The sequence below is a fragment of the Sylvia atricapilla genome, chromosome 8 (assembly GCF_009819655.1).
Source record: "Sylvia atricapilla isolate bSylAtr1 chromosome 8, bSylAtr1.pri, whole genome shotgun sequence".
NCBI lineage: Eukaryota > Metazoa > Chordata > Aves > Passeriformes > Sylviidae > Sylvia > Sylvia atricapilla.
The window spans coordinates 15,478,892-15,505,500 of record NC_089147.1 but is presented as its reverse complement, the minus strand read 5'-3'; the positions used below and the strand labels follow the sequence as shown (position 1 = coordinate 15,505,500).

The 26,609-nt window shown below is 36.1% G+C and overlaps 1 protein-coding gene across 2 annotated transcripts in view; it reads left to right on the top strand.

The window, feature by feature from the left end:
- The first annotated feature begins 788 nt into the window (after window positions 1–788).
- Window positions 789–26,609, top strand: part of DNTT (DNA nucleotidylexotransferase) — a 76,899-nt gene continuing 51,078 nt past the window's right edge. The window contains exons 1-7 of one of the 2 annotated variants that reach the window (XM_066323798.1): window positions 789–1,038; window positions 4,319–4,493; window positions 10,986–11,108; window positions 20,184–20,354; window positions 21,665–21,736; window positions 24,489–24,612; window positions 25,717–25,849. In XM_066323798.1, the coding sequence (XP_066179895.1) occupies window positions 836–1,038; window positions 4,319–4,493; window positions 10,986–11,108; window positions 20,184–20,354; window positions 21,665–21,736; window positions 24,489–24,612; window positions 25,717–25,849 (1,001 nt within the window). In that variant the 5' untranslated portion in view covers window positions 789–835. Of the gene's footprint in view, window positions 1,039–4,318; window positions 4,494–10,982; window positions 11,109–20,183; window positions 20,355–21,664; window positions 21,737–24,488; window positions 24,613–25,716; window positions 25,850–26,609 lie in introns of both variants that reach the window. The other variant, XM_066323797.1, reaches the window with a different exon arrangement.

Sequence of the window (26,609 nt, the reverse complement as noted above, 5' to 3'; positions counted from 1 at the left end):
ACCCCAGAACTGAAAGCTCTATATTAATTTTTGATGGTTAGTATTTTTTTATATCTGCAATAATACAGTTGAAGCAGCAAGAGCTATAGGGCTCAGAAAATGTCAGCAATACTTTTACAGTTTAAAATTAAACTCAGAGCTTTAATTGCATGAAACAGATTTTGACTCATTTTCCTGAAACTCAGTTTGTATATCCATCTGTGATAAAAAACCTGAAAATATAATTGATAGATCTGACTTAGTTTTTCCATCTTGCTTCCCCTCCTGAACATGAGAGATGAGAATTGTAACATATAACATTTCTGATGTGTTGTGAAGGATTGGTAAAATCCAAATTCTCTGCTATGTTAAAAATTAAAATCCAGGTTGGCATGGAAATAGGGATATTTACCACTGAAGTAGATTTGTGCTGGAGTACATGCAGATGCTGTAAATCTGATTCTTTGTGCTAGGAAAATGAACCTTGCTCTAATGGAAATTCAGGGAGACATTGGGAACTTAAAAGCAAAAAGGTGGAACTGAGCCTTTCAATCAGCTGAAGACCTGGTTGAAATTTTGAGATTATTTGGCTGATCAATATTATCTGCATAGTCTTTGTAGGCAATGGCTGTTTTAAGGAATTAAAGCATTTTTGCACCAGTCTGGATAATTTCTGTTGAAGAAGGCCCAGCTGGTAGAGAGTGAGTGGTGTTTCTGCTTGTCTAGCACCTGTTTTGGTTTCAGAGGGGAAACAAGAAAATGACTTCAATGGGTGGTGACATTAAATACAGCTGTTGCCTGGCAGAAAGCATGTTACCTCTATTTTACCCAAAGGAAAGCACTTTTACCTTGCATCATGGATAGGTTCAAAGCTCCAGCTGTGGTCTCCCAGAGGAAGAGACAGAAAGGGTTATATTCCCCAAAACTTTCCTGCAGTTACGAAATAAAATTCAGTAACTTTGTAATATTTATTATGCAGAGGAAGATGGGGATGACCAGGAGGATGTTTTTGATGGAACTGGGAAGAAGAAAGGGTTTCAGAGTAGAAAGCGAGCTAAGGTAGGAAAATGTTTATGTGTTTTGAAATAACATGTAGTAATGCTGTTTGAAGCATTCTAATTCAATAAATACAGTCATGCAAGGGACTGTGATTGAAGCTTTTGCTTATGTTTTTGACGGATGTACTTGGCTCTTTGCATTATAAATATGTTTCAGGAGTTCAGTGGATGTTCCTAGTATGTGGTTTATTTCTATTGCCCTCTGGACAGGGAGAAGGGAAAGCACAGAACTTAGCAAAATTTCTAATTTTTCACTTTTAAAATATGCATTTCTAATTTATCTTACATCTGTCAATTATCATGTGTCTGCATATAAATTGTGTCTTTAGCTCATCTGAAACATTGTTTATTTCCCCTTTGAAATCAGGTTAAGATTAATCTGAATTTAATGGCCAATTTCAAAAATGAACAAAAGTTAAATACGCAGGATTGGAAATTGTGATGGGTTGAGGAGGGCATTTGTCTGCATCATCTCTGGTATTATAGTATTTAAATTTTTTATTCTGATGTGAATCTCAAAGTTATGCCTTATGCTTTGGTACAATCTGGAAGAGCAGTGGAGTAAAATACCACAGATGTAGCATTTGAATGTGAAAACATACTTCAGATTTGTCTGGTTTTAGTAAACCAACTCATTCTGAAGGCAGCATTCCTCCAAACGGTGCTTTACATAAGTGCTGGTTATATCACTATGCAGCTTTCAAAAGCTGCATCATTATATAGATTCTCTGAAAAGCTGGAGGAAAGCCAAGAATTGATCATTTTTTCTAGATCTGTACAAAGAGAGTATACAACTGGGTGCTCCCTGTAAAAGTTTATTTCCACAGACTTTTTTCAATCCCATAAACTTTAAAAGTCTGAGGAAGAAAGGAGGGGGAGATAATTTGTAAAGCAAGATTCAAGCGAGTATTGAACAGAAGTAGGCAATTAGCATCTGATGCAAAACTAGTAGAATTCCTGGGGAAAAAAGAAATGCTGAGTGCTGTTCTACATCTTACATTAATAATCTGTAGAGAACTGTGTCAATGCTTTATCTGGGCTGCTTTGACACACAGGTATTTATTACTAGTATTTCAGACTTTCTGTAAGTTGTATGAGGCAGGTGTAAGGTTTAATTTCATCTTAGCTGCTACTGGATAAAACAAAACTATTTAACTATTAATTTTTACTTTTGAAAATGCCAGAGGAAATGCTAAATTTGTTATGTTCTGTGCCAAGAAAACAGCACAGCTGTACAGGTATGGGAGGAAACAGGAGCACAGCAGCTAAACTGCTGCTGTGAGCATAGTTATGGCAAAGTTCCCAGCTCTGCAGCTTGGTACAAATACATAACATATGAATATTTTATATTCATGAAGTGAAATAAACCACAGGAAGCAGAAGTTCTATGTCTCTAACTGTTTTTTTTCAAGTCAAGTATAAAGATGTGACAGTTTAATTAAAGTGGGACCTAGCAGGGTTAAATAATAATAAACCCAACAGTATTTCATGGAGGTTCACTTAATCTGTGTTTGTAGTATTTTAGAAAAAAAAAAATAAATTGGAATTTATTCTTTTTCAATGCACTCTGCTCTACAAGTTCCACTATATGGAGAGAGAAAAATTGTGCTATAGCATGACAAATTTCTGTAGCACAGTCCTTTCAGCACCTTTCTTATAGCTCCAGAATACAGTCTGTTAATTGCATTGGAGAGTTAATTGATAACAGTTTTCTTTGGAGCGATTCCAGTATTTGTCATTGTGATTTCATGACTAAATGAAATTAATGACTACTCACTTAAATAAGGATCACAGAGAGAGGCCAAGGGATTTTCTTAGCTTTCTGGAAGGTAATTTGCTTAGAAAGGTTGTGCAGCCTGCCTTTAACAGCACACATCATATTTTGAAGTCCATGCTAACCAGCAATGTCCACCAGTCCAATCTCTCTGCTTCGACAGGCTGATGGCCCAAATTCTCCAGGTGTTACAGAGGTTGCAGAGCAATCTGTCAGGTCCATTGGGAATTTACTGTATATGCAGAAGGCTGTCACCATCATGGACTAGCAGAAAGTCATAGAAACTTTCAAATGCATGTGGCTGCTATCAAGACAATTTATGTTCCAACTCTAGCTCTCCTTCTGTAAAAATAGTGTCAAATAGTGACACTGTTCTGTCTGTCTTTCCTACAAGGAGTTTAGGAACCTGTTGCCTGATAGAAATTAATGTGGAATATATTTTCTAGATACTTAAGTCTTACAAGTTGATGGAAAGGAGGAATTTTCTCCTTTGTCTCATTTTTTTGGTGACAGAATCCTTGTGGGATGTAGGAGCAGGAACACTAGGAATCATTCAAAATTTCCTATTAAGTCTGTTTTTTTCTAGACTTGCTGAGAAATATCAGCAGGCCAGATAGAAACTTACAGATCATCCTAAGTATGCACCTAATCTCTTCTTGAAATGTAACTTTATCCCTATCAATTACTTTCCTGTGGCAAGTACAGAAGTGTCTTTTTAATCTTTCAAAGGATCACCTTTTAATCAGGTGATCCTTACCAATGTTGTTCAAGTACAACAATTGAAATTTACCGCAGTAACATTTGTGCTATTGTATTTTTAGGCAATGTACACCATATAATGCACTGAATAACAATTCAAACTGTAAATTTTGTATTCACTGAACCATCAGTTTTGTTATCCTGGCTTAGCAGCAAGGAAATGGTGTTTAGACGGAACACATAGTTTGTAAGATTTAATTCATGAACATTTGGCAATGCCATATGTAATGAACGGCTTCATAAAAGTACAGAAAACTTAAGCATCCAGAAAGATATTACTAGCTGTGAAGTTTTAAATAATTATTGTTAACTGACTTTTTAATGTTGTGAAGCTTTCACTCATTCATGAGGAATATTGGGAAGAGACTGTCAGGTGTTGTCACACAACCTTTTAATTATGATACTGCTTGCATAAGCTAAATATTTTCAGATTTGCAAAGGATGTGTATTGGATTAGTGTCTATGGAAGGTAAATGATCCTTCAAGAGAGAAAATACTGCACTTTACAGGAGCTGTCAGACTATAGTCTTCACTCAAGACAGAATCAGTGACCAGAATAAATATATGGTGATATGAAAACTTAAGTGCTTCCCACATCCTAACATACAATATACACTACAATTCTCAGGAAATGGATGTAAGTAAATACAGAAATAACAGTTCTGTATCTGTGTACAGTTGGATTCAGTGGGGAAAAAAAAAAAAACCCAAAACAACAACAAACAACTTTTTGTGTACATCTTGACAGTGATTCTGTCACACATATTGTGGCTGAGAACAACTCTTACCTGGAGGTGCTGGACTGGCTGAAAGGACAGGCTGTGGGTGACAGCTCTAGGTTTGAACTACTGGACATCTCCTGGTTTACAGCCTGCATGGAAGCTGGAAGACCAATTGATGCAGAAGTGAAGTACCGTCTCATGGTAAGACAGATCCTGCAGTGTGAATACAGTGATATTCCAAATGAATGGCTGTGGTTTTATTTATTTTTTAACCTAAAATGTATATAATTGTATTGTATTATTATTTTTGAATTTTATTTTTTTTCTGTGAAATTTATATGAGAAATTCATGGGGTTTTAATAGATTAAAAACACCTTCCATGCCTTCTTTATGAGTGTCTGGTAATGTTGAGTTACTGTATTATCACGGGTTACAAACTGGTAATACAGAGTCACAGAATGGTTTGGGCTGGAAGGAACTTTAGAGACATCCAGCTTCCAGTGCCCTGCCATGGGCAGGGATACCTTCCACTAGATCAGGTTGCTAAAGTTCCATTCTGTCTGGCCTTGAACACTTCCAGGGATGGGGCAGCCGCAGCTTCTCTGGATAACCTGCTTCTGTGCCTCAACAGCCTCGCAGAAATTTCTTCTGTAAATTTAATTCAAATTTCCCCTCTGCCGGTATAATGCCATTACACCCTGTCCTATCACTGTGCCCTTGCAACAAGTCTCTCTCCAGCTCTCTTGTAGCCCCTTTAATTACTGCAAGGCTGCTGTTAGGTCTTCCTGGAGCCTTAAGAACAGCCCCAGCTCCTCTGCAATATCCATCAATGAGGCACTTGTGGTTCTGGTACTTGTGGTATTTGCTCAAATACATCACTATCATGGTAAATATCCCAGTGAGAGCAGTATATTTCAATGGGCTGCTGATAGAATACTTGGCCTCCTCAAAACAATGCAAAAATATTACAACTTTTGCTGTTGCAGGGTGATCAGGTAACAGCTTGGCCCTCGAAGGAGCTGTGAAGGGAAGAGCAATGTAGTCTGTGGACATGTGTTTACAGACTTGGCACCATCAATTAAAATTGTGCTAAGAGGGAAAAAAAGTTTTATTATATTCTGTTATCTCTCAGTGGAAGCAGTAAATCAGAGGATATTGGAAATGGCAGGCTGATTATTTGATGCATGGTGTTTGACCTTGAAGCAGTGGATGGTGATGTTTTCCTCTGATCTACATCTGACAAGTTATCTGCTAATTTCTCAGATTGGAGCATAGTGAAAAGCAGGAGTACTTGGTAACTTGGCACAGACTGTGGGTGCTGGGGGTTTGGTGGGGATGCCAGGTGTGCTGTGCCCAGCTTGTGCCACTGAGCTGTGAAATGGGCCCAGCACTGCAGCTGGATGAAGGTGCTCCCTTGCTCTGCACTGCCTGAGCCTCGAGGTGATGGTTTCATGTGCACCGGCAAAGAAATTAATCCATATGTCAAGAGAGATACAACTCTGATCTAAAGCTCTCTGAAGTAAAGTGAGGGATTCCTGCTGACTCCTGAGGGTCTGGATTAGGCTCTGTGTGAGCTGTGACCACACTGAGACCACGGCAGGATGTGCAGCATGTGTCCTCCTCTGAGGCACAGAATGCCTGAATATTTAACGGGAGCACTGCGCTGTTTGCTGCTTCTTCATTTTTGGTATTGGGATTATGAAGGATGATTCATAAATACCATCCTTTCCCAAGGAAAACTGTAGCTCCTGTTTATTTTTTTCCAGTCATATTGCATTTTCATTGCCAGAAAATATTTTCCAGTTTTTTACATACAAGAATTACTGTTTAATAACAGTTTGGGTTGGGGGGAGGGGGGAGTGAATACACCAGATGGAGCTGTCGCTCTCAGACTCAGCATGATTCCATGACAGAATGTGTGTTTGTATTTTAAATCCTTCCAAGGATATATTTTTGCAATAAATTTATAACATTTTTCAGTGAATCTGCTAGAGGGAGAATAGACCAAAGAAATTAATATAAAAAGAAAAAAGAACCAAAAGGAAGCCTTGTAACTACTGCTTTATTTTATCTTACAGGCCATAAAAATATAAATACAGGGAGTGCAAAGAAGTTCTCTAAACATGTAATGCATCAAAACTATGAACAAAATCTTGTGAACACCCCTGAGAGTTTCACATCAGCATTTAAAGTAATCAAATTACCTTTTATGTACATTCTTAATTTCAGCAGTATGAGGAGACCTATAGATTCAGATAGCTCAGAAAATATGTTTTCATAATTTTTTTCTTTCCAAAGCAAGAAACACTTTTGCCTTTCTCCAAACTCCCTCCACATTTTTTTGAGTCAATGAGAAGGCAACTGCCTTAGTTTTATATAAAACTCCTTTTGGAATACTGGTGGAGCATAAACTTCTGAAAAAGGTATCAGCACCGTCAGGAGATCATTATTATACTTTGAGACTGGCTCTGCATGAAAAATCCTTCTGTTTTTATTGAAACTTAAAGATTTCTTACTAATAAATATAGAATACAATAAGGAAGCAAGTGATAGCTATACTGTTATTTTTAAGGCTTATAGTTAAGACCAATCTTAATTATATAGTTGCTCTAAAGTAATAAACATTTTGTAAAGAAAACAAGGAGAAAACGAGAATTCTAGGAGTGGAACAAATTTAAAGATAATTTTATTGTTGCAGTGTCACCATGCTAATTCTTTTTTCTGCCTTGAGAAATGAGGAAAGATTGAAGTAAAGGTTAATTTTCTTTTTAAGTACTAGACTGAACTCATACATAATGTAATTTAATTGGAATTTCACTGAAGACAAATTTGGTTCGTTATGTCAGACTTGTAAAATGTGAAATGAAAGTGAATTAACAAACCTTGAACTCAAGCTAGATCATGAAGGTTTTGAAGTAAAAGGAATGAATTGCTGTGAGGGAATGTTTTGGGTGAAATCTTGTCCCCATGTAGTTTTGTGGTCAAATTCCCATTAATATCAATAGTAGTAAGATTTCATCTTTCAAATCCTACAGTAGCCTATTTGGAAGGTTGTTCTTCATTCAGGACATTTGTTTAACTGCATTAGTAAAAAGAAATGCCCTTCTCCATGCAAAACAAGGGGAATGAAGTCAAAGTTACAGACCATTAGCTAACATCCTAATTACAATTGTCATTAAAGTACATCTTTCTGTAGTAGTGAATGATCCAAGAGATGCTCTGATGTTAGTGATTTATAGAGAAAAGGTTGGTTGACCAGATTTAAGATGGACAGAATTATTATTGATTCATTCAGTCACAGTTGACTTTTAGGGTTAGTAGCCATCATTTAGTTTAATAAGCTTTGGAAATATGGTAGCCAAATATCTGCTTTAAAAGGGAAGCAAAGTCTTTCTGTGGCAAAGGTCAGTCCTTGTCCAGAGACAACTTTCCTACCACAAGCAGATGGGTATCCCTGACAATAGCAGGACGTGGACAGTAATAGCTACACAAGGGTCTCCCCACGTGCTGGAAAGTCCTGATGTTTCCTGGGTTATGGAAGAGAAAGAGGCAGAGGGGAGGCTTTCAGGGGGATAAAAAGAGAGGAAGAGGAGTTCTGTAAGAGTTGCTGCACACTCAGCAGCTTTAAGGACTGTGCTGTGACTGCATGTCTTCTGCCTTTTCCTCAGTCAGAACCTAGAAGTTGTTAGCTAATTAGTTGCTTGTTTGTTTGTTTGTTTGTTTTTGGTAGGTTTTTTTCCCTAGAAAGGAAAAGAGATTTATTTATTTGAACAAAGGATTTTTCTCCACATTAGGCAGAGAAAGTGCAGTCTTTTGATCCTTTGTCTTCTCATGCGTCAGGAAAGCATCTCGCACTGTTTCATTGTGAAAGAGAGAGGCTGTAAGTAATGGAAGAAATCCTTCATACTGACAGTCAGAGTTTCTCAGGAAATAAAAATGAAACTTATCAGCTGTCTGCCTTCTCTTCAGAAAATGCTGGGTATCAGAGGACTTTATTATTTAGTCAGTTCTGCCTGGGCTTTACAGAGCTCCTGGCTGGTTGTCTCCGTGCACTTCATTCACTGCTGCTTCACTTTCTACCTGTTATTTCCCTATGTCATTACACTTCTTGATGTGTTAGAAAATAATTTGACAAAGAGCAAAGTATTATCCCCCAAGATTAATTCTGCAACCAAGTCTGTAAGTCTGTCTGCTTTACAAATTGGTGCTAGTGGTAAAGGCTGTTTCTCCTGCTTATGCCATGTGCAGAAAATGTCACTGTGAAAGAGTAGCGAGTGATCCACTGCAGCCTGGATGTGGGGCAGAAACTCTTACAACTCTAGTGATTAAGTAGCCTACACATTTGGATATTTTTCAGTGGTTGCCACTGTGCAGTGCATTTCAATTTCATTTTAAGGTAGAGTTATCTAGAAAAAAAAAGAATGCTTACACTTTTCCATTTTTCTCTTATCTGTAGTTGTTTCTTCTCAGTACTAGGAATTATTTTTGATGTAATGAGTTTCCAAGATTCCTTGTTCTACACTGTAATTGCTATTGATGGAAGTTTAGGTTTGTGCTGTAATCTGTACAAACGATTTTTTTCCTCTCTGGTTTTCCCAGCAAATAGCAGTATCAATTTGGCTCAGATAGATCATTTCTGTAGTTCACATGTAAGCAACATAATATTCCCTGCAAATCAGACTGTAGTAATTATTGTTTGCCAGATGTTTTTGCTGTTAATTTCTATCCAAAATTCCTTCTGTTTTTATCATAATCCAGTCCAGTTAACTAAATGCGTAACCCTTTATGATTAAGGTAAATGCTCAAATATCTCTGCTCAGGCAGGAATAGGATGCTTATGTCCAATCTATCACACTCTTAAATGCATAGATTTTCTGCTTTAGTTTGCCCTCTTCCACAGTACCAGCTAATTCCGCATGTAGGACTCTTGCTTTTCGTGTGTCTGTGTCTTAGTGAAAGTAACAGCTTATTAGATATTCTGTTCAGTAACATTCTGTTTGTTCACAGTCTTTGCAGCTGGCACTATCATTTCAAGCAGTATATTAGCACTAATCAATCACAGTTTATATGATTTAAAATCAATTTTAAAATATAATTCATGAGTGTGTGCAGAAGTGGATGAGTTGTGTTGTTGTCCTGACTGAAACCCATTTTGGTTATTCCCGAGACTGGTCTTACACATAAAATAGCTTTCTTCCTTTCAGGGTATGCTATGAAAACCACCCTATAATTCTCTGCTCCCTCAGTTGTGCAAGCAAATACCTTTTCTCTCTGTGTGAATACTGTTATTTAACTTCTTTGTATCAAATAAAAAGGCAATTTTCCATGAAATCATAATTGGAGGTGTGGTTATAAAGATGCGCATATGCTTATCATTTGCTAGCCTTTTGTCTGTGGTTGGATACTGGGGAAAAAGGGCTCATCATTCCATTACTGGTGTGAAAATTTCTTTTATGTATCTTCATGGTACTTTTTATTGGTATTATTGAACCCTTTTCCAGTGGCTTTTGGATAATGCAATGCAATAGGTTTTTCACACATCTGCCAAAAGTTTTCAAGCAAAAGACCAAGAGCAAAAAAATACAGAGAACTGCTATGGGTGCTTCATGTTTCTGAAGTATTTCACATTTGTCACATTGAAGAAAGCAAAGGAATTGAAGGACGGGATATATAAACCAGCAGAAAACAAATGTGAGATTGCCTTTTTCTAGGTGCCTCCTAGTCAGGACATTCCCATGTTGAGGACTTGTGCTCAGGACTCTCTTTTGCCAATGGGGATACGACTCTGAATCCTGCCTTTCAAGAGAATTCTCATCTTTCAGGGGTGTATGACCTTGGTCTATTCTGTATGGAACAAAATTAGGTGAAAAGCGAATGAGCACAGAGGGAGCCTGGAGATTAGGAAATGCCCATTCAAGTCTTGGCATCTGCCTCATTTTACCTGCTTTAGTGAATGTGGAAAAGTGGTGTCTGGATTGGATCAGCACCAGTGGGAATTGGCTAAGGGAGAGACCACATCACCAACTGGTGGTTGGGTGAAAAAAGAGATGGTGATTACTCTTCTGTAGCTGTTTATAAATGTTTCCTTCACTTTAAAATGACTCCACTATTGAACATTTATCTTAATTAATTAAATCCTTTAAAATTCTATCATTTTACCTGCAAGAGGGGAGAAAACTCTAATTCAAACAAAATTTTTTCCTCCACTACTGAATTTAGATAGAGACTATGAAAAAGTGAGTTGAACCTTTCTCTTTGGTCTAATATCCCTAATTTTGTATTGAATAATCTATTGTTTTCTGTGAAAACTCTGTGTTTTAGAGCTTATCTGCTCTTTAAGCTTTGTAGTTTTTCAAACTAGTAGCTTTTTACTGCAATAGTGAGAGTAGTAGAGATACATTTAGAAAGACTTCTTTCTTTTTTTTCTTCAATGGCAGTGCCATTGTAAACTCACTGTAAGAATTTACTGCAGAAAATAAAAAAATCCTAGTAATCACCAGATAAAATGTGCTGTCAGTCCAGCCAATATGAAATCAACTGTTTTTCATAGGAGAGTGACAGAAGCATTATTATTTGCTTGCCTGCTCTTCAAAGGTTTGTATTTTGGGCTCATGAAATGTACTTTTTTATGCCTTTTTAAGCTATTTGCCATGTGTGTCACTAATTCTTCTTTTTTTTACCCTTGTTAGGAGCAATGCCAATCTCCTCCTCTGAATACACCTGAATTAGAAATGCCAGAATTTACTGCAACAAAAGTATCTCAGTATTCATGCCAGAGGAAGACAACTTTGAATAACTACAACAAGAAGTTCACGGTAATATTTATTCTATCCATAAAATAAAAACTAGTATAATTAGAATAATTACTATAATACTTGCCTCAGTATTTTTGTGGCACCCTCAGCAAATTCATGAGTAAACAGGCAGCATAATAACAATTAAAAAAGTTATAAATCTGCCGTACCCAAATTAAAATTGAGTGCAAGCTTAATTGCATCCTCTAAGTATTGCTGAAAGCTTAACACAGTGAATCTTTAAATACATTAATAGCTTGTAAACACATTAATTTTTAAAACAAATGATAGAATAACATTCCAAAAATTCTTTTAGCCCTTCATCACAGTCTCATTCAACAAGCTGGAAGTATGATAAACAAAAGTTTGGTTTAGGTGAGTCCAAGGTTCTTCATGGTTGCTGTGCTGCCTTTTGGTTTCTTCAAAGTGTGGTTCTAAACTTCACATGTTCACAACTGAGTAGACTGCATGTTAATTGACATCACAAAACCCCCTTTGAATTTGGCTCTAAATACTCAGTGACCACTATTCAAAAGGAAACATTTCTCAGAGACTTTAATGTAGTGCAGTCTAAATATATCTGGCATAGTTACATGCATATTCTTCAACTATAACATCAAATGCCTCCTCATTTTTCTAAAGCTTTATTATTCATTTTGTTATGATTTACAATTTTTATGTTTCTACTTTGTGTGTTCCTGTAAACACATTAAAATATTTCAAGAAAATACTATTTGTAAGATCCATATAAAAAGAATAGCAACAGACACCATTTATTTGTGAATATAAACCCTTTACAAGGTAAATACTAAAACCCCTGGGAGTTCAGAACTAAAGATAAACCTACAAGCAACTCAAGAATGTCTTGATCTGGGAATGCACAGTTAAAAATTAAACAACCTAAAATTTGGCTTGTAGTTATGCTTTGAAGTAATCAGCAAATACATCAAATGTATGTTACTATTTATGGTAGTCAAGTGGGTTAAACTGTTTGTTTATTTACAGAAAAATCCCTTTCTGAGCAACGTGATGGGAAAAAACGAGTTTTGACCCTGTTTTGTGCCTGAGGTTGGGCTAGAGACCTCCTGAGGTCTCTTCTAACTTTCCCAAAACTGCTTCTTTTTAAATGTCTGTATTTCCCCACCTCCTGCTAGAAAAACAAGGCTGTGATTGCAACCATTTAACCTCTTGAAAGCAGCAGTTCTTTTTCACTGTTTATAAATATCAAATGCAAGCTGCTGTAGGGGAAAATGTCAGACCAGACATAGTATGACTGAAACATTATGTAAAATACCAAATTATTGGAGAAATAGGAAATAAGTATCTTAGTTCTACACTTCCTGACAACGGTAGAATGTGGCACCTGGCTCTTCAATGAATTTTCTGTATTATAACATTTTGTGTGAGACATTCTAAAGGCAAAAAATTAAAAGGAATGTGATGGATAATGGCAAAGTAAAATGGTTGCTCCCAGAAGGCACAGAGCTGTTGATTCAATTGTCATTAGCATTTAGACCACATACACTGAGCAGTTTCTGTAAAACTTGTGTTTCACAGAGGCAGTCCCTAAATTACTTCCAGGTTTATCAATGCAGCAGTCTTAATGTCAAAGTACAGCCTGTATTTGGTAAGTGAGTTTGTCTGAACACATTGGAAGTGGGGCAGTTTGATGATGGGAGGACCAAGATTCACCTCTGTTAGCCTATATATCAAACATTTCTGAGTCTGGGTAGACACTGGGCTTTGTGGTGACAAAGGTGTCAGTTTTTCTTCTTCAACATATTTTCAGAGTAACTTCTCTGTGTTTTGTTTCTGGAGGTGGAACTGGGTAAGTTTATATTACATGAGTTTGTCTAGCATCAGCATCTCAACAGTTGTAATGGAACTCCTTAGGGCTGTTGCTCTTATTCCTCACAGCCAACGCTGGCAACGACAGCTGAAGGGTTGGGTGTTTATGGGCTGCCAGAACTGGCTCATGCCTTGGACAACTGCCAGTTAGTCTGCCTAATGTCACAGGAGCCTGATTTTTAGATTTGCTGTTGTTTTGTTGGCCTTGTATTAATCCTGTAATTCACATTCTCAAATAAAAGTATTCCAACAGATTTTTCAGTGCAAGCACTTAGCAAATGCACTGAAGCATTGGTATAATCCACTTGTGCATGCTGTGGGCAGCCAACCATTAAATGATGGATTTTCCCTGGGTCAATACCATACATCCTGAAAATTGGGTCCAAACCATCTTGAGTTATATGTTGATGGTGGCATTTTATTATAACAACCTTATTCAGTGAGTCAGGCCTGTTCCCTTTTCTTACAGGTTTTCTTTGGTAAGCTTGTTTTTTTATCAAGGCCATAACAGGGGTACAAAGATTTTATTTGCCAATGCATTCTTCAACAAACTCTTGGATTCTTCCTTTTATGGACTTTGCCCTGATATGTTGTATTCAGTTCTTTCAAATAAGCAGTAGTTGTGTTTGAGAAAGTGTTGTGGTTACATTGGAACAGTCACTAATGGGCAGCAATGTGGGTACAGCACAATTTGTATGTCCTGGTTTCTTGGGAGAGGCACTTTTGAGGACTTGATTTCTGAAGAAATTGATAATTAGTGATCCTTTTTAATCCTTAGTGCTGTTCTCTTTATATTTCATCATGAAAGACTACTTAAAAAAAATAGAGATATTCGATGAGAGCTCATAAGGAAAAAGTGGTGGTTTAATATACGAGGTGCAATTTCTATATTCAAGTGTCTCATGTTTCCTGTCTGTTTTAATAGCCAGAAAATAACTATCAGAAAGTTACAACACACCAGTTTTACACAGGGGAGAAGCTACAGAAGGGTTGACAAAGATTGCAGATGCCAAACTTTCATTATTGTGTTCAGTATGGGGCAAATCCCAGTCAAATAATTTATGAGCTGTTATATAGTAAGGCTTGTTGTGTGAAGAGCACACTAAGAATGTCAGATGCCAAGGAATCTTGGAAGTGGAAGACAGTGGAGACAGTGGAAGCATGTCTCAGTTCATGGAGTAGAAATGCAATGCTCCAGACTCGGTGTCTGTGCAGGGTTTGGGTCCCAGTGTCCTGTGTCCCACGTCCTCGGGGTGTGCAGGCTGAGAGCCCTGACACAGCCTTTGCTGGCCTAGGAATGCACCTGAACCCATCAGCCTGCTTACAGCTGAGCTGTGGCTGCTCACATGGGTAAAGCTGCAAAACAAAAGAGCAGATCCTTTGAGGAGAGTCTGTACCTTAGCAAGTCTCCATTGTATTTGTCTTAAATATTAGTGTTATTATGGAATATAATATTACAATATTGGTCTCTGGCTTATTTGGTACCATCTTCCCTCTCCCACTGAAAATATACACTTGGAGGCTGCATTGTGTCTTCTTGTGTTAAAATAAAAGGAGTCATTCTGCTGTGCCCGGGAGGGGTTGTTGGATTTGAATACTAATATCAGACTGCAATAAAATGCAGAAAGACATTATTCTGTGAGGAAAATACAATTTAATTCTTACAGAAGAAACTAATTAAGTCAGAGGCAAATGGTTCTGTGATTCTGAGGCTTATTGCTAATGCTACTGAATGTTGCTTTGCTTTGTCTGTTACTCATGGTAATGAGAATGTGGATGTTTAGCCTGGGAAAGATGCCTAGTTTCCTTTCCACTATGTCAGAGAAAAATAAAAAAGAAATACTTCTTTCTTCTGTTGTATCTACAGGAAAATGTATCAGTTATGCCAGTGGCTTAAGCAGTTATTATTATTATTTCATTTTAAAACATACCTCAGAAGATGCTCAATTTTATTTTCATAATGAACTTGGGAGCTGTGTAGTAGAAAACCAACTAACTGAATGGATACTCTTAATAATATATATGACATAACTTGCTTCAGTAAAAATTCTGCAGTCTGTACCTCTGAATTATAATGTGAATGTGTGCAAAGTGTATACATATTCAAAATTAATTGATCACTTGGTCTAAGGAGTAAATTTGTATTCAGATTTTTAAGACAAATGGGAAAGTGCTTCCTAAAATACAGAGTATAAATACATCTTTACTTTTCAGCAGTTTAAATTTGCATGATACGTCAAGGATATGTTGCTTTCTTTGACCATATTAATATACATAATACACATTTTTATTTTATATTTCTTATCACACAGTGTATCTATTATGTAGGCCATTGCTATGGGATTAACATCTAACTGCATTTTCTGCTGTGTCAGCAGATATTTTTTTACATTTGTATTATTTTCTTTTATGTAGTGTGGAATAATACAAAAATTTCTCACGAATTCCACTCTGTTTCAAAAAATGAACTTCTTATTGTTCATTGATATGAGGAGCAACTGGAACTAACATTTATTTCTAGCAATAGTGTTTATGCAGGGACCCTGAGATCATGCACATTGTGAAAGGATTCAAGCCCTGGGGTGTTCACAGTCCTAATAGAGAGTGAGTGGAAGGTGCCAAGAGAAACAGTGGCAGGGAGGTGTGAAGCAGCTTTCCAAGGTCTCACAGCAAAGTTGTGAGTGTAGACATGGCAATAAGCTAAGTGCCTTTCATGAAGCTGTAATAAATTCTTTACAAAACAGATTACATCTTAATTATTCTTGGTGTAATATTTGATTTCTGTTCTAGCAGAGTCTTAAACTGAATTTATTGAAGACTTTTTGCCAGTAGCAACGGACCTGCTCTGACACTGTTGTTGAAATGAGCAAGATACTACGAAATAGCCCATGGGACCATTAATTTGTTTTGCTTTTCTGCATGACTTGTACTCTAATAATCATGCTGAATGTTATTGGGTCAGCTGTTCAGCAAACAGAAACTGGTGGGGTCTTACTGATTAATATTTTTTTCTGAGAAACATTCTCATATATTAGTTGAGAATCTTGCACTTTTTGTTGGTTTCACAGGAGTGATTTGTAGCATTTATAGTATTTTATTCTGTATTCTTTGCGTATGTAAGGTGGTTTCTGGTAACCACCAGAATTGTGTTGTTAATGATATTTTGTCTTATTAGTTCTTAAATACCAGATATTAAATGAGATTCAGAATTCCTACTCTATATCTGTCACTTTTCTTATTTTAACACAATTCAGCAAAATCTTAGTGTTCTTTTGGATCTGACCCACTGGAATCAGGAAGTGCATTTAAATTCCAAATTTTTCCATAGTCAAAGTTTCATCAACAAATATTCCACAATTTCAGAGAGGAAGTAAAATTTTCAGTGTCTGAAGAACTGAAACCTAGCCCAGCTCTGTTCCATATTTAGTTAGAGCAGACCCTGCAGAGTACTCTGAAGATAATGAAATTCCCATGTGCTGGCAATCTCCGGAAATTTAGTTTCTTTTAAAATAGGTAATCTGAATATTGATCTGATTGATAAGGTGAAGGTGAGGTGCTTCATGTAAGACATGTAATAGTTTAGATTAAATGGTCAATAACTTTCCTTTTTCTATCACCCTAAGTAGACTTCACCAGAGATCTATTAGACTGTAGATTTTTCTTAAATAATATTAGAGTTTTATATGCTTTTCCCCTCTAGAATATTACTCAATATGAACTATACTATTTAATAGACAGCAAGTCCAGTTGCTGTTCTTTTTTTTAGAAAAAGAAATTTTTTTATCAAAAAGAATGTTAAAAGTATTTTTTGTGTTAAAAGACAGATCTGTAATTAGTTGCAGCATTTGCAGGCAATGTGTTTTTTTTTTTTTTCACTGAGAATAATGAATATTCCATACTCTTTAATTGTTCATTTTAAACAGCTTAATGAGCTTCACAGAGGCAGGAGAACACTGAAAAATGTAAACTAGAGTCATAAAAATGCTTTAATTATATTTTCTCACTGAGTATCAACAACCTCTGAGTAAAATGGTTCATGTGATTGTATTTTTCAATAGTGATGGTGACACAGCTTTTCTGAGACCTGCCCTCCTGCCAGTGGGAAGGGACTGACACCTCTCCACAGCAGGGCTGGTGCTGGTACATGCAGACACAATTATCACAATGGCTGATTATTCAGTGTAGAACCCTTACCAGATGTGCATGTGGGAGGCTGCCTTTTGGGAGTGAGAAAAAACATCCCAGGACTTTTTGAGCACAGTAATCAAGAAGATGGTGTTGCCAGTCTCTGCCATTATTAACACATGCTGCTGAGCAGCTGCTTCTGGGAACCACTTTTCTGGCTATGTTTATCAGTATAAACTATTTTAAAAAGAATGTAGCAATAATATATTTTTAGCTCTGCCCCTAGTTAATGCTTTTAGTATTAACTGGAGAAAGAAATTTCTTGCCTAACACTGCTTGCTTATTTATGCGTACAAATTATATAAAAAAAAAAGAAATCAAAAGTAATCTTAATTTTGTGAGCTGAACTTTAAATCTCAATTGAACAATTAGCATATTCTGTTCCATAGTAAGATAGAATTTTTGGAGTTGATAACGAATAAGAAGTGTTAAAACTTGGGAGAGCATCCAGAAAACCCCACAGCAGAGAAAACTTTTGACTCCTGTTTTCCCACTTGTAAAATATATTTCCCCATTTGCTTTGCAGTACTGTCTGTGCTGTGTCTTTTCTTCCATATAAAAATTGGGATGAATCCATGTTGCTCGTGACCTCAAACTGGTAGTTTCACCTTTTTCTGCATTAGTTCTCTTTCTAAATAGAAGCTGTAATGTGCCTGTCATTTACCAAAATGTCTGTAATTACATGCAACATAATCTGTCAACTAAATAAAGATCTTAAATGTGAAAAAAAGAAAAAGAAAGCAGTCCAGTTGAATAAATCCAACAATTAGCTACTGCAAAAGATTTAGAGACAGATATTAGGAAGCTGAGGCTTGTGTGTTTTTTTCTAATAGATTGGTTTTCTTGTTTTTGTTTGCTTTTTTTTTTTCTTTCCCCAAAGGAGCATTCTCTCTCCTCATTTTGATTCCTTGTACCCAAGGGCTAGTTGAATGTAAATCGTAGTTGAAACTTCCAGATCAGGCGTGTTGCAAAACAGCTGTCCTTCTCCTGAGCTCTTTCACAAAATGTTATGAAAATGGAAATTCACAGCCCTTACTAATGAGGGTAGCTGGTAAATAAATACGCAGCTAAGGGAAGGATTCTTAGAGTGAGACAGACAACAGGTGATTGATTCTTAGGGGGGCTAAGGAGTGAAGTTATAGTGGTGATATAGAATAAAGCAAATTGTAGCAAGCCCCATTTTTATACTCTTTAACATTTTAGTACAGGGAAAAAAAGGGGAAATAAAGTGGTTTTGTTCAGCTACAGTAAAGGAAATACTCAGTTCAGCTACAGTAAAGGAAATACTCAGCTAAGGAAATACTGCCAAAACAATTAAGATCTCATAATGTTTTTTTGTTAGGAGGAATGTGTTGCAAATCTTAGGGTGAGCAAAGGCAATGTTTTCTTGAAGATTTAGAGTAAAATGTTGATTTTGTTTCAATGAGACTATAATGTTTATTATATCAACAACGCACCATATCAGATGGTCTATTTTTATAGAACTGACCCAACAATGACATTTAATATGCAAATAATCTACATTCATTGTGAAAGGTATGTTTAATTTTAAGGAACTGTTCTATTTTAGTCATCTAAATGATGGTAGCTCGAGTAAAATCTTGTTTAAATGAAGCTGTATTCGTTCAATGCAGGGTGATAGATGCTGTTTTCTATTCCATAGATGTAATAAAGAGCTGTCTTCACTGGATTTGCTGTCATGTCAATTAGTGGGCTTGGGACAAATTCACCTGGAGATATTACACATGAAGCATCAGGATGTACAAGGCCTGTTGATTTTTACTGGCCTTCATCTTCCAACATAAAGCACACAAAGGAAAATCTAAAAATTTTTTAACTATAAACTGTATATTCATTACAAATGAGATGAAATTTGAGACTAAACATGACCAGTGAGGACAGGAAAAAGACAATTAATCTTTTTCCTTTCTACTTTCTACTGCAGTCATTGCTCTGGTAAGCCATTTTTTGTCTCTTGATTTTACTCACATCTATTCCAAAAACACTTCTGAGCAGGTGTTCTCCTACAGCTCTGGGAAGTGGTAATTGCAGACATATGCACACTGACAGCCTCTCCTCTGGGTTCTAGGTAAATATTTTGAACAGTGAAAGTCTCTTCTAGTAATGGTCCACTCTTAAGCATTTCTGAAGAAATCACTTAATTTTGCATTCTTGAAGTTTTTTGAGTTCTGTGCAAGATTTCACTCAGAACTTGTTTTTCCAGCTGCTAATCTAGCTAAAAAGTTTCATAAGTCCTCAGGCTATTCACAAAATTATTTTGCAGCATTGGTTCTCTCTCAAAACTGATATTATGCAGTGGCAAACAGAAACAAAATTCTTCTACACTACTGCGTGGTCTGTTCCCTGCATTTAATTTCTAAAATTTGATGCTATTAATATATATATATATTCTGGGATGAAAACGGATCTCATATGGATCATTTAGAAAAACTCAACAATACAGACATTCTTCAGCTATTTTTAGTGCAATGTTAAATAAACCAAACCATGGATAGCTAAAGAACCATAAAGAAAATGTGTTTCTATTTGCAAGGTCATACATGTGAAAAATGAGGAAAATGAGAGCTTGTTCCCTGAATCACCAAGTAGAAGCATGGCTACATGTTCAGAAAGATGAGGCTGGTTTCCAATATTGCCAGAGATTCCTATTTAGTTGTGTCTGAAAATGCAGATGTTACATGCTGATCTGATGGATTGCTTATGGTTGGGTATAATTCTAAAAATTATGGCTCTACTTGATACTGATTTATAACAGAATACAGAAGGCAAATCTCACAAAAGGTCTTCAAGCTTGGCTCTGCTACAGATCAAAAAATTTTTTACGTTTGTTTCTAAAATACCATTTTTATGATACCTGGAAAACTTCAAGTTGCTGGAAAATTAGTCTGCTTTTTTTAATGACCTCTATCTCTTCACCCTAGTGTAAAGAAGTAATTATTGAATTAGCATATAAAGTAGCCTTTCTAGGGAGCATACTGAGTATTTTAAGCTTTTACTAAACTTCAACTGTTTTTTTTTTTTCTCTACCTCCTCCTGTCACAGGATGCCTTTGAGGTAATGGCTGAAAATTATGAGTTCAAAGAGAATGAAATACTCTGCCTGGAATTTTTAAGGGCAGCTTCTTTGCTGAAATCTCTTCCATTTTCAGTAACCAGAATGAAAGATATACAAGGGTTGCCCTGCATGGGAGACCAAGTCAAAGATATCATTGAGGTAATGCACTTCTGAATTATCTGCCAATTGATTCTTTTACAGATCAACATTTACAGGTCACAGGGAGGAGCACTGGTATCTGTGGTACACAACCTCCTGCATTTCCTGTCATAACAATGTGTTATCCATGTTTATAAGGATGGAGTGATTTTTGGAAACCTTTTGTCATAACACGACATGTTCTGTCATGGAACTTCCACTCCTAGGAATGAGGGTAACAAGTGAACAAATACAAGGGAATAAATAAAGAAATATCAGCTTCTTATGTAATTTCTAAGGGCTCACTCTGATTTGGATGCAGCAGGTTAACTGTTAATAGTTTTTTTCAGGTGACTTCTGCCCTTGGCAACATCACTTTACTCACCTGAATGCTTTATTAGAAATACTATTTTTTGTGGAAGTGGTAAATATTTTAGTACTTTAATGTTAAATCTTAACTTGCCACGTTATAGCAAGTTATATATAGTTATAGCAGAGCCTTTTAACCAGGTGATGGATGAACTCTACATTCTTACTGGAACTTGGAGAATTCCCTTCATTTTTATTTAGTTCTTAGCCTTTTCAGGACTCACATCTCTGAGTCCTGCTATTCCAGCAGGCAAGTGATCAGGGGTCTCAGCTGTTTGGAGGGGTCATTGCTGAGCGTTGTGCTTTGCTCTGGCTCCTCATTTGCCCCATTCCTCCAGTTAACAGTGCAGCCCCTGAAGTTCTTTTAGTACCTTCTATTTTGCGAGGCTGGGATTGCAGTCATGATCTCAAAGGAAATAGGATGGATTGTTTGGCTTATATTGGTAGCTTTCTTTGTTAGTTTGGTTTTTAATTTTTATCAGAAACACAAAAGAATCATACACTCCAGAAAAATGCATTTGTTCTTACAGCAGTCTTATTTTTGAGAGTAGGAAACTCAACCAAATAATTAAATCTAATTTTCAGAACAAGTCATTGATAGCTTATGATAAATAACTGCTTTCTGGATGTGTCTTTATGAGTAAATAAGTACTGTGAAATATATTCCATGGTCCTAGTATCTACTTCATCCTTGAGTAAATTTATGAGTAAGTAAGTACTGTGAAATTTATTCTGTGGTTCCAGTTCCTCCTTCATTCTTCAGTAATTTTCTCTTTTTAAAAGGGTTGCAGAATTTGATCCTAAGGGAATGAAAGAATATGCTTGCTGAGGGTTCTCTTTATTGATTTATAAAGATTGATAAAGCTTGATTTTGGATTATTTCACTAAATCTTATAATTGTGGTAAGATCTTACAATTGATTTTTAAATTTATTTTTATAAGTAATATTTTTCTTTGTTTAGGAGATTATTGAAGAAGGAGAGAGTTCTAAAGTTAAAGAGGTGTTAAATGATGAGCGATACAAGGCATTTAAGGTAAATAATTTGAGTTTTCTTGCGGTTGTTTAGAATTTCCCTTCGTTTTCTAGAACTTGGACAAAGCCATCAATTTCATTATAAAGGGACAACCAATGTCAACTACAAAGAAATACAAAGGTCTTGAATAAAAAGAAAGGGAAATTGAGAAACAGTGATAAGGAATAATGTGAAATAACTTTCTGTTTTAATTAATGTGATGTATACATGCTGCTCTTAAGTAATGTAATACAACTTAGTCTTTGCTGTAAGTTTAATGTGATGTTTGGTTTATTTCTGCCTCAGCTATTCATCATTTTAACACTACTTCATTTTATTCTGGAATTAAGAAAATACCACGTGAAGAAGATGATTCAGATCTATTGTAATTCTCTTTTGAGGCAGGAGGCCTGGAGCTTTTCTTTAGGCAGATTGTAGAGTCTTAGTCACACAGCTTCATTGTTGCAAGGAATCTAAACCACATAAATACTGCAGTTCCCATTACTGACATATTTATTGAATTTTCCATTGAAAACACGTAAGATGAACAAACTTTTTTTTCAATTGTATCTGCATTTTTGATTTTTATATACTTTGTCTTCAGAAAAATTAAAAAAGAGTAAGACAAATGGGACTGTTACATTCTCCCTGGCATCACCCACTTTTCAGCAATCCTGAGGTTTTTCAATTTTCTCTGACAATACAGCTGTGGAAGGATGTTCAGAGACAGTTGTTGATGCCATCTCTCGCAACTTTCAAAAGGAGGTGTAGATTCACACGTATAGCAGGATTCAAGAAGCAGACTTGATTATTAATGCATGATTGCATTACAGCATGATTAAGGAACAGCTATTAAATCTTACACTTCACGGTTTAAGAAAATCTCTTGGAGATTAGAATAAAACCCATCAGGAGACAAATTATCTCAAATATGCATTATACCTTGTTCCACATGCAAAAGTACAACAAACTTACTTTGGTGGTTCTCTTCTTAGCTGAGCATACATCTCAACATTTTGTCTAAATTAGTTGTAACTGGTTGTTCCCACCAATTTTTTTAATGAGAGTCTAAGAAGAATTTCATATTAGTGAATTCCTAGATTTTATTGTTCAGCATAGTCCTGGTGCCTGCTGCTTCACTTATCATGGCTTAAAAAATCACTGCTGGCCCCAGAAGCGTGGTTATCAAATGACTGAGTTCAATCATAGTCAGTGTTTTAGACCTAAGGACATGAATTGGCAGGGTCAGTTTGCCTCCTTACAGAAGTGGGTGTTGCAGAGAGTGAGTTTGTGTAATTTGTTTCACCAGCTGAAAAGAAGCAGTGGCCCCCACACACAACTGAAGAAATGGGCTCCCTTTTACTTGTGCTGCACTGCTGGCAGCATCTGTATCTTCTATAAAATGCTAAATAACAATGATCTTAGTACAGAAAGAAAAGAAAAAGCCACTTTTGGTTTCCCCCCTAAAACTTTGGGTGCATAGAATCCTTTTTCTTTAGTTCTCTGTCTCAGTGTTTATTAAGCCTCCTAGAATCATTTGAACCCAGTAATAGATACTTTAGAAAATACTTCAGCACTAGCTAAAACATTAGAAGACAGCAGTCTGAGTATTTAAGAAATCATATCCTTTTAGAAGCACCCATGATTCAGACAAGGAGTAGATAGTTTCACCCATTATATGCAAAATGTAGGGCAATTCCTATTTAATATTATCCATTATTTTAATTTTTTCTCTTTTTTTTATCTTAATTATTTCCAAGGAATTAATATCTTCACAAAAAGACAAAATAAAGGTAGCAAGCTTGGAATTCAGAGGTTATAGATTCAATGGAAAAGAGCAGTTACTCATGTCTTATGCAGCTACCCATGGAATTCCATAAAAGTACAAAGAAAGCGTGGAGAGCTACAGTATTGACAAACTGAACATAAAGAATGTGCTTTTAGGCAAGCATGAAAGTTTTCCCTCTTGGTTTCATATCGGTGCTCATCTGAGATATTGATCCATCGAATAATGCTTGCAACTGTGACACTTTTGCTTTACATCCTTTTATGGGTAATATGTTAGTGAACAATGTTTCTGTGTAGCAGATGGATATGACCACACAAAAATTTCTGCTGGACTGGTAGATTTTGGGGTGTTTTAGGTTGTTTTTTTGTGTGTCAGCTTTTTGGTTTGTTTGGTGTTTGTTTTTTGGTGTGTGGGGAGTTTTGGTTTTTATTTTGTTTGTTTGTTTGTTTGAGTTTTTTGGTTGTTTCATTTTCTGTTTTTTTTTTTTTTTTTTTTTTTTTTTTTTTTTTTTTTTTTTTTTTTTTTTGAAAGCTGGTAGTGCATATAGCACAAAGCTGTTATGTCAGTCAAACTATGAAAATAATCTTGTGACATCTCTGATTCTATCATGTCAGTGAATCAAGCTACCTAATGTTGCTGTTTGCATTTCGATTTAAAAATGGAGTAAAAATAAAGATTACAACCGTTATTTCTAACCTCAGTTAAAAGTGTACATTTTAGTAAATTACTTTAAGATGCTGGGACAACTACAGTATTTTTGTTTAGATTTCAAGTTAGTGAGAACTCTCCATGTATAAAACCAGTTCTCTGTTCAATGTAGTCATGCAGAGCAGGGAAGCTGAATTTGTATGTTTATATTACACTATTTATCTTCAATGTAGGATTCATCCTGCCCATTGCCTTCCTTGTGAAACCTTGTTTTTATCTATTATTAATTCACTGCTTCTTTAGAAAACAACTCAAATGTTTTTCTGCTGACCTTAGCAATTCACTTCAGTTTTCGGGGTGGGAGTGAAGACTTCTGAGAAATGGTACAGAATGGGTTTGCGAACTGTGGAAGAGGTAAAAGCTGACAAGACCCTGAAGCTGTCAAAAATGCAGAAAGCAGGTAAGGTGAAAGTGTTATAAAAACTTGTATCCCAGTGCTCTAAGAACTGGGTAACAGAATCACAGGGGAAGGCAAAGCTCATGTATAAATCTGTTCTCTTGCTGCAGTCTTGTGAATACTGAATTATTGGGTGAAAATATTTGGACCAGCTGAGCTCCTAATTAAAAATTGTGTCATTCAAAACATAGGAATATGCATATTTTTAAATTGCATGCACAGATACCAAGTGAAATCTCTTATTCACAAAACTATTAATGGTTCATTACTGCACAGGTTGTGAAAGAATTGCAAAACTGGGGAAGTCAGAACTACTTTTCAGAGGAGATCTGTCTCCCTCAAGGCAGCCCTATTTTACTGATAAATCTAGACTTGTAATAAAGTATTTATACATTTTTTTTGTATAATCCTAGGACATCTTAGTTTTAAAGTGTTAAACATGGTCACATGAATAATGTTTCTTCCCCACAGATTTTGTATGCATGCACCGTTTCCCTAAAAAAATTAATTAATTTAAACAAAGAAATTAGTTACATTAAGGAAAACATATTCCATAATACAACCTTAAAATGATGTAACTTTATTTTTCATTAAATACATGTGATTTACATCACCAGAGAATCCCTTGGATCAGCTTTCTTATATTCATGGTACTTTGTCCCTTTTTCTTTCACATGTCATATCCAAATGTGAAGCAAGCTACCATACTGGGTTCTTTCAAAGCAGAAATAAGATAGCTGGGATATTTCACATGCTTCTGAGCTCTGGACTTGTGTAGAACACTATTATTTTGGGAAAGACTGCCTTTTGAAACACTACATCCAAAAATGCCATTGATGGGAGCTGGTAGGGAAGTCAGAGTAATTTATAAGTATCCAGGTACTAAGAAAGTGGAGCAATTATTGTGACTGCTGTATTGGCAACTTGCATTGCAAATTACAACAAAAATATATATAAATTCTAAGGACAAAGATGAGGGAAGAAAGGTGCTGTCTCTGGCCTGTGATCCTTTGTACCCACACCACCTGTGATTTGGGCCTTGAATAATGCTGTGTACATTTTAATATTTCTGTGGAATGATCAGCACTATTTCCCTTTGATTTCCAGGGTTTCTCTACTATGAGGACCTCGTTAGCTTTGTGTCCAAGGCAGAAGCAGATGCAGTAACCTTGATTGTCAAGAATACTGTGTGTACCTTTTTACCAGATGCTTTAGTTACCATAACTGGTGGTTTTAGGAGGTGAGTGAAAAAAAATGAGGTCACTTGACTGTTTTATGCAGGTGCATAAAAAAACCACGTTTGTGTCTTGGAAAAATCAAAGAAGTTTCATGGGAAAATATCAGAGTTTGTTTTCAACATTTTTTGTGGGCTGATTTTGGTTTTTTTTTTCCAAACAGGGGAGAATTTTACAATGGTCCCAGGTTCCTATGTTTTGTTGCTGTAGATGGTTGGTTTTACTGGATCTGAATTCCCAAGGCTGAACTATTGCAAGGCCATGACTGAAGGAAAGATACAATAGGCTAAAGACAGTCTTGGTCTGGTTTTTTTGGGGGGATGGTTTAATGGGATCTCAGTCGCATGAGTTTGAAATATGCTGGGGCAGAGTTTGTTGTGTTAGAAGTGTACTTGGAGTAAACAGCTACTAAAATGACTATAAAGCACTGACTAAATCAAATATATACTAGCATCTATATAGGTGGGAGGAACTCAGAATTCGTTTCCTGGGTAATTTTCGTTATGAACACTTTTGGTCTCACTCTGCAAAACCAACCCAAAGCTGTTGTTCAGAACAATTCATTCTTTCAGCACTTGAGAGCTTTCTTACAGCCACATGACACAGTATATTGAGCCTGGGGACAGTCTTCAGGAGTTCTGCTTTCCTTGCTCTATTCTCAGTCCCCCATTATGTCCTTCTTGCTCTACATGTTAATGCTATTAAACAAAACAAAACAAAACAAAAAAACCAAACAAAAAACAACAAAACAAAAAAAAAGTGAGC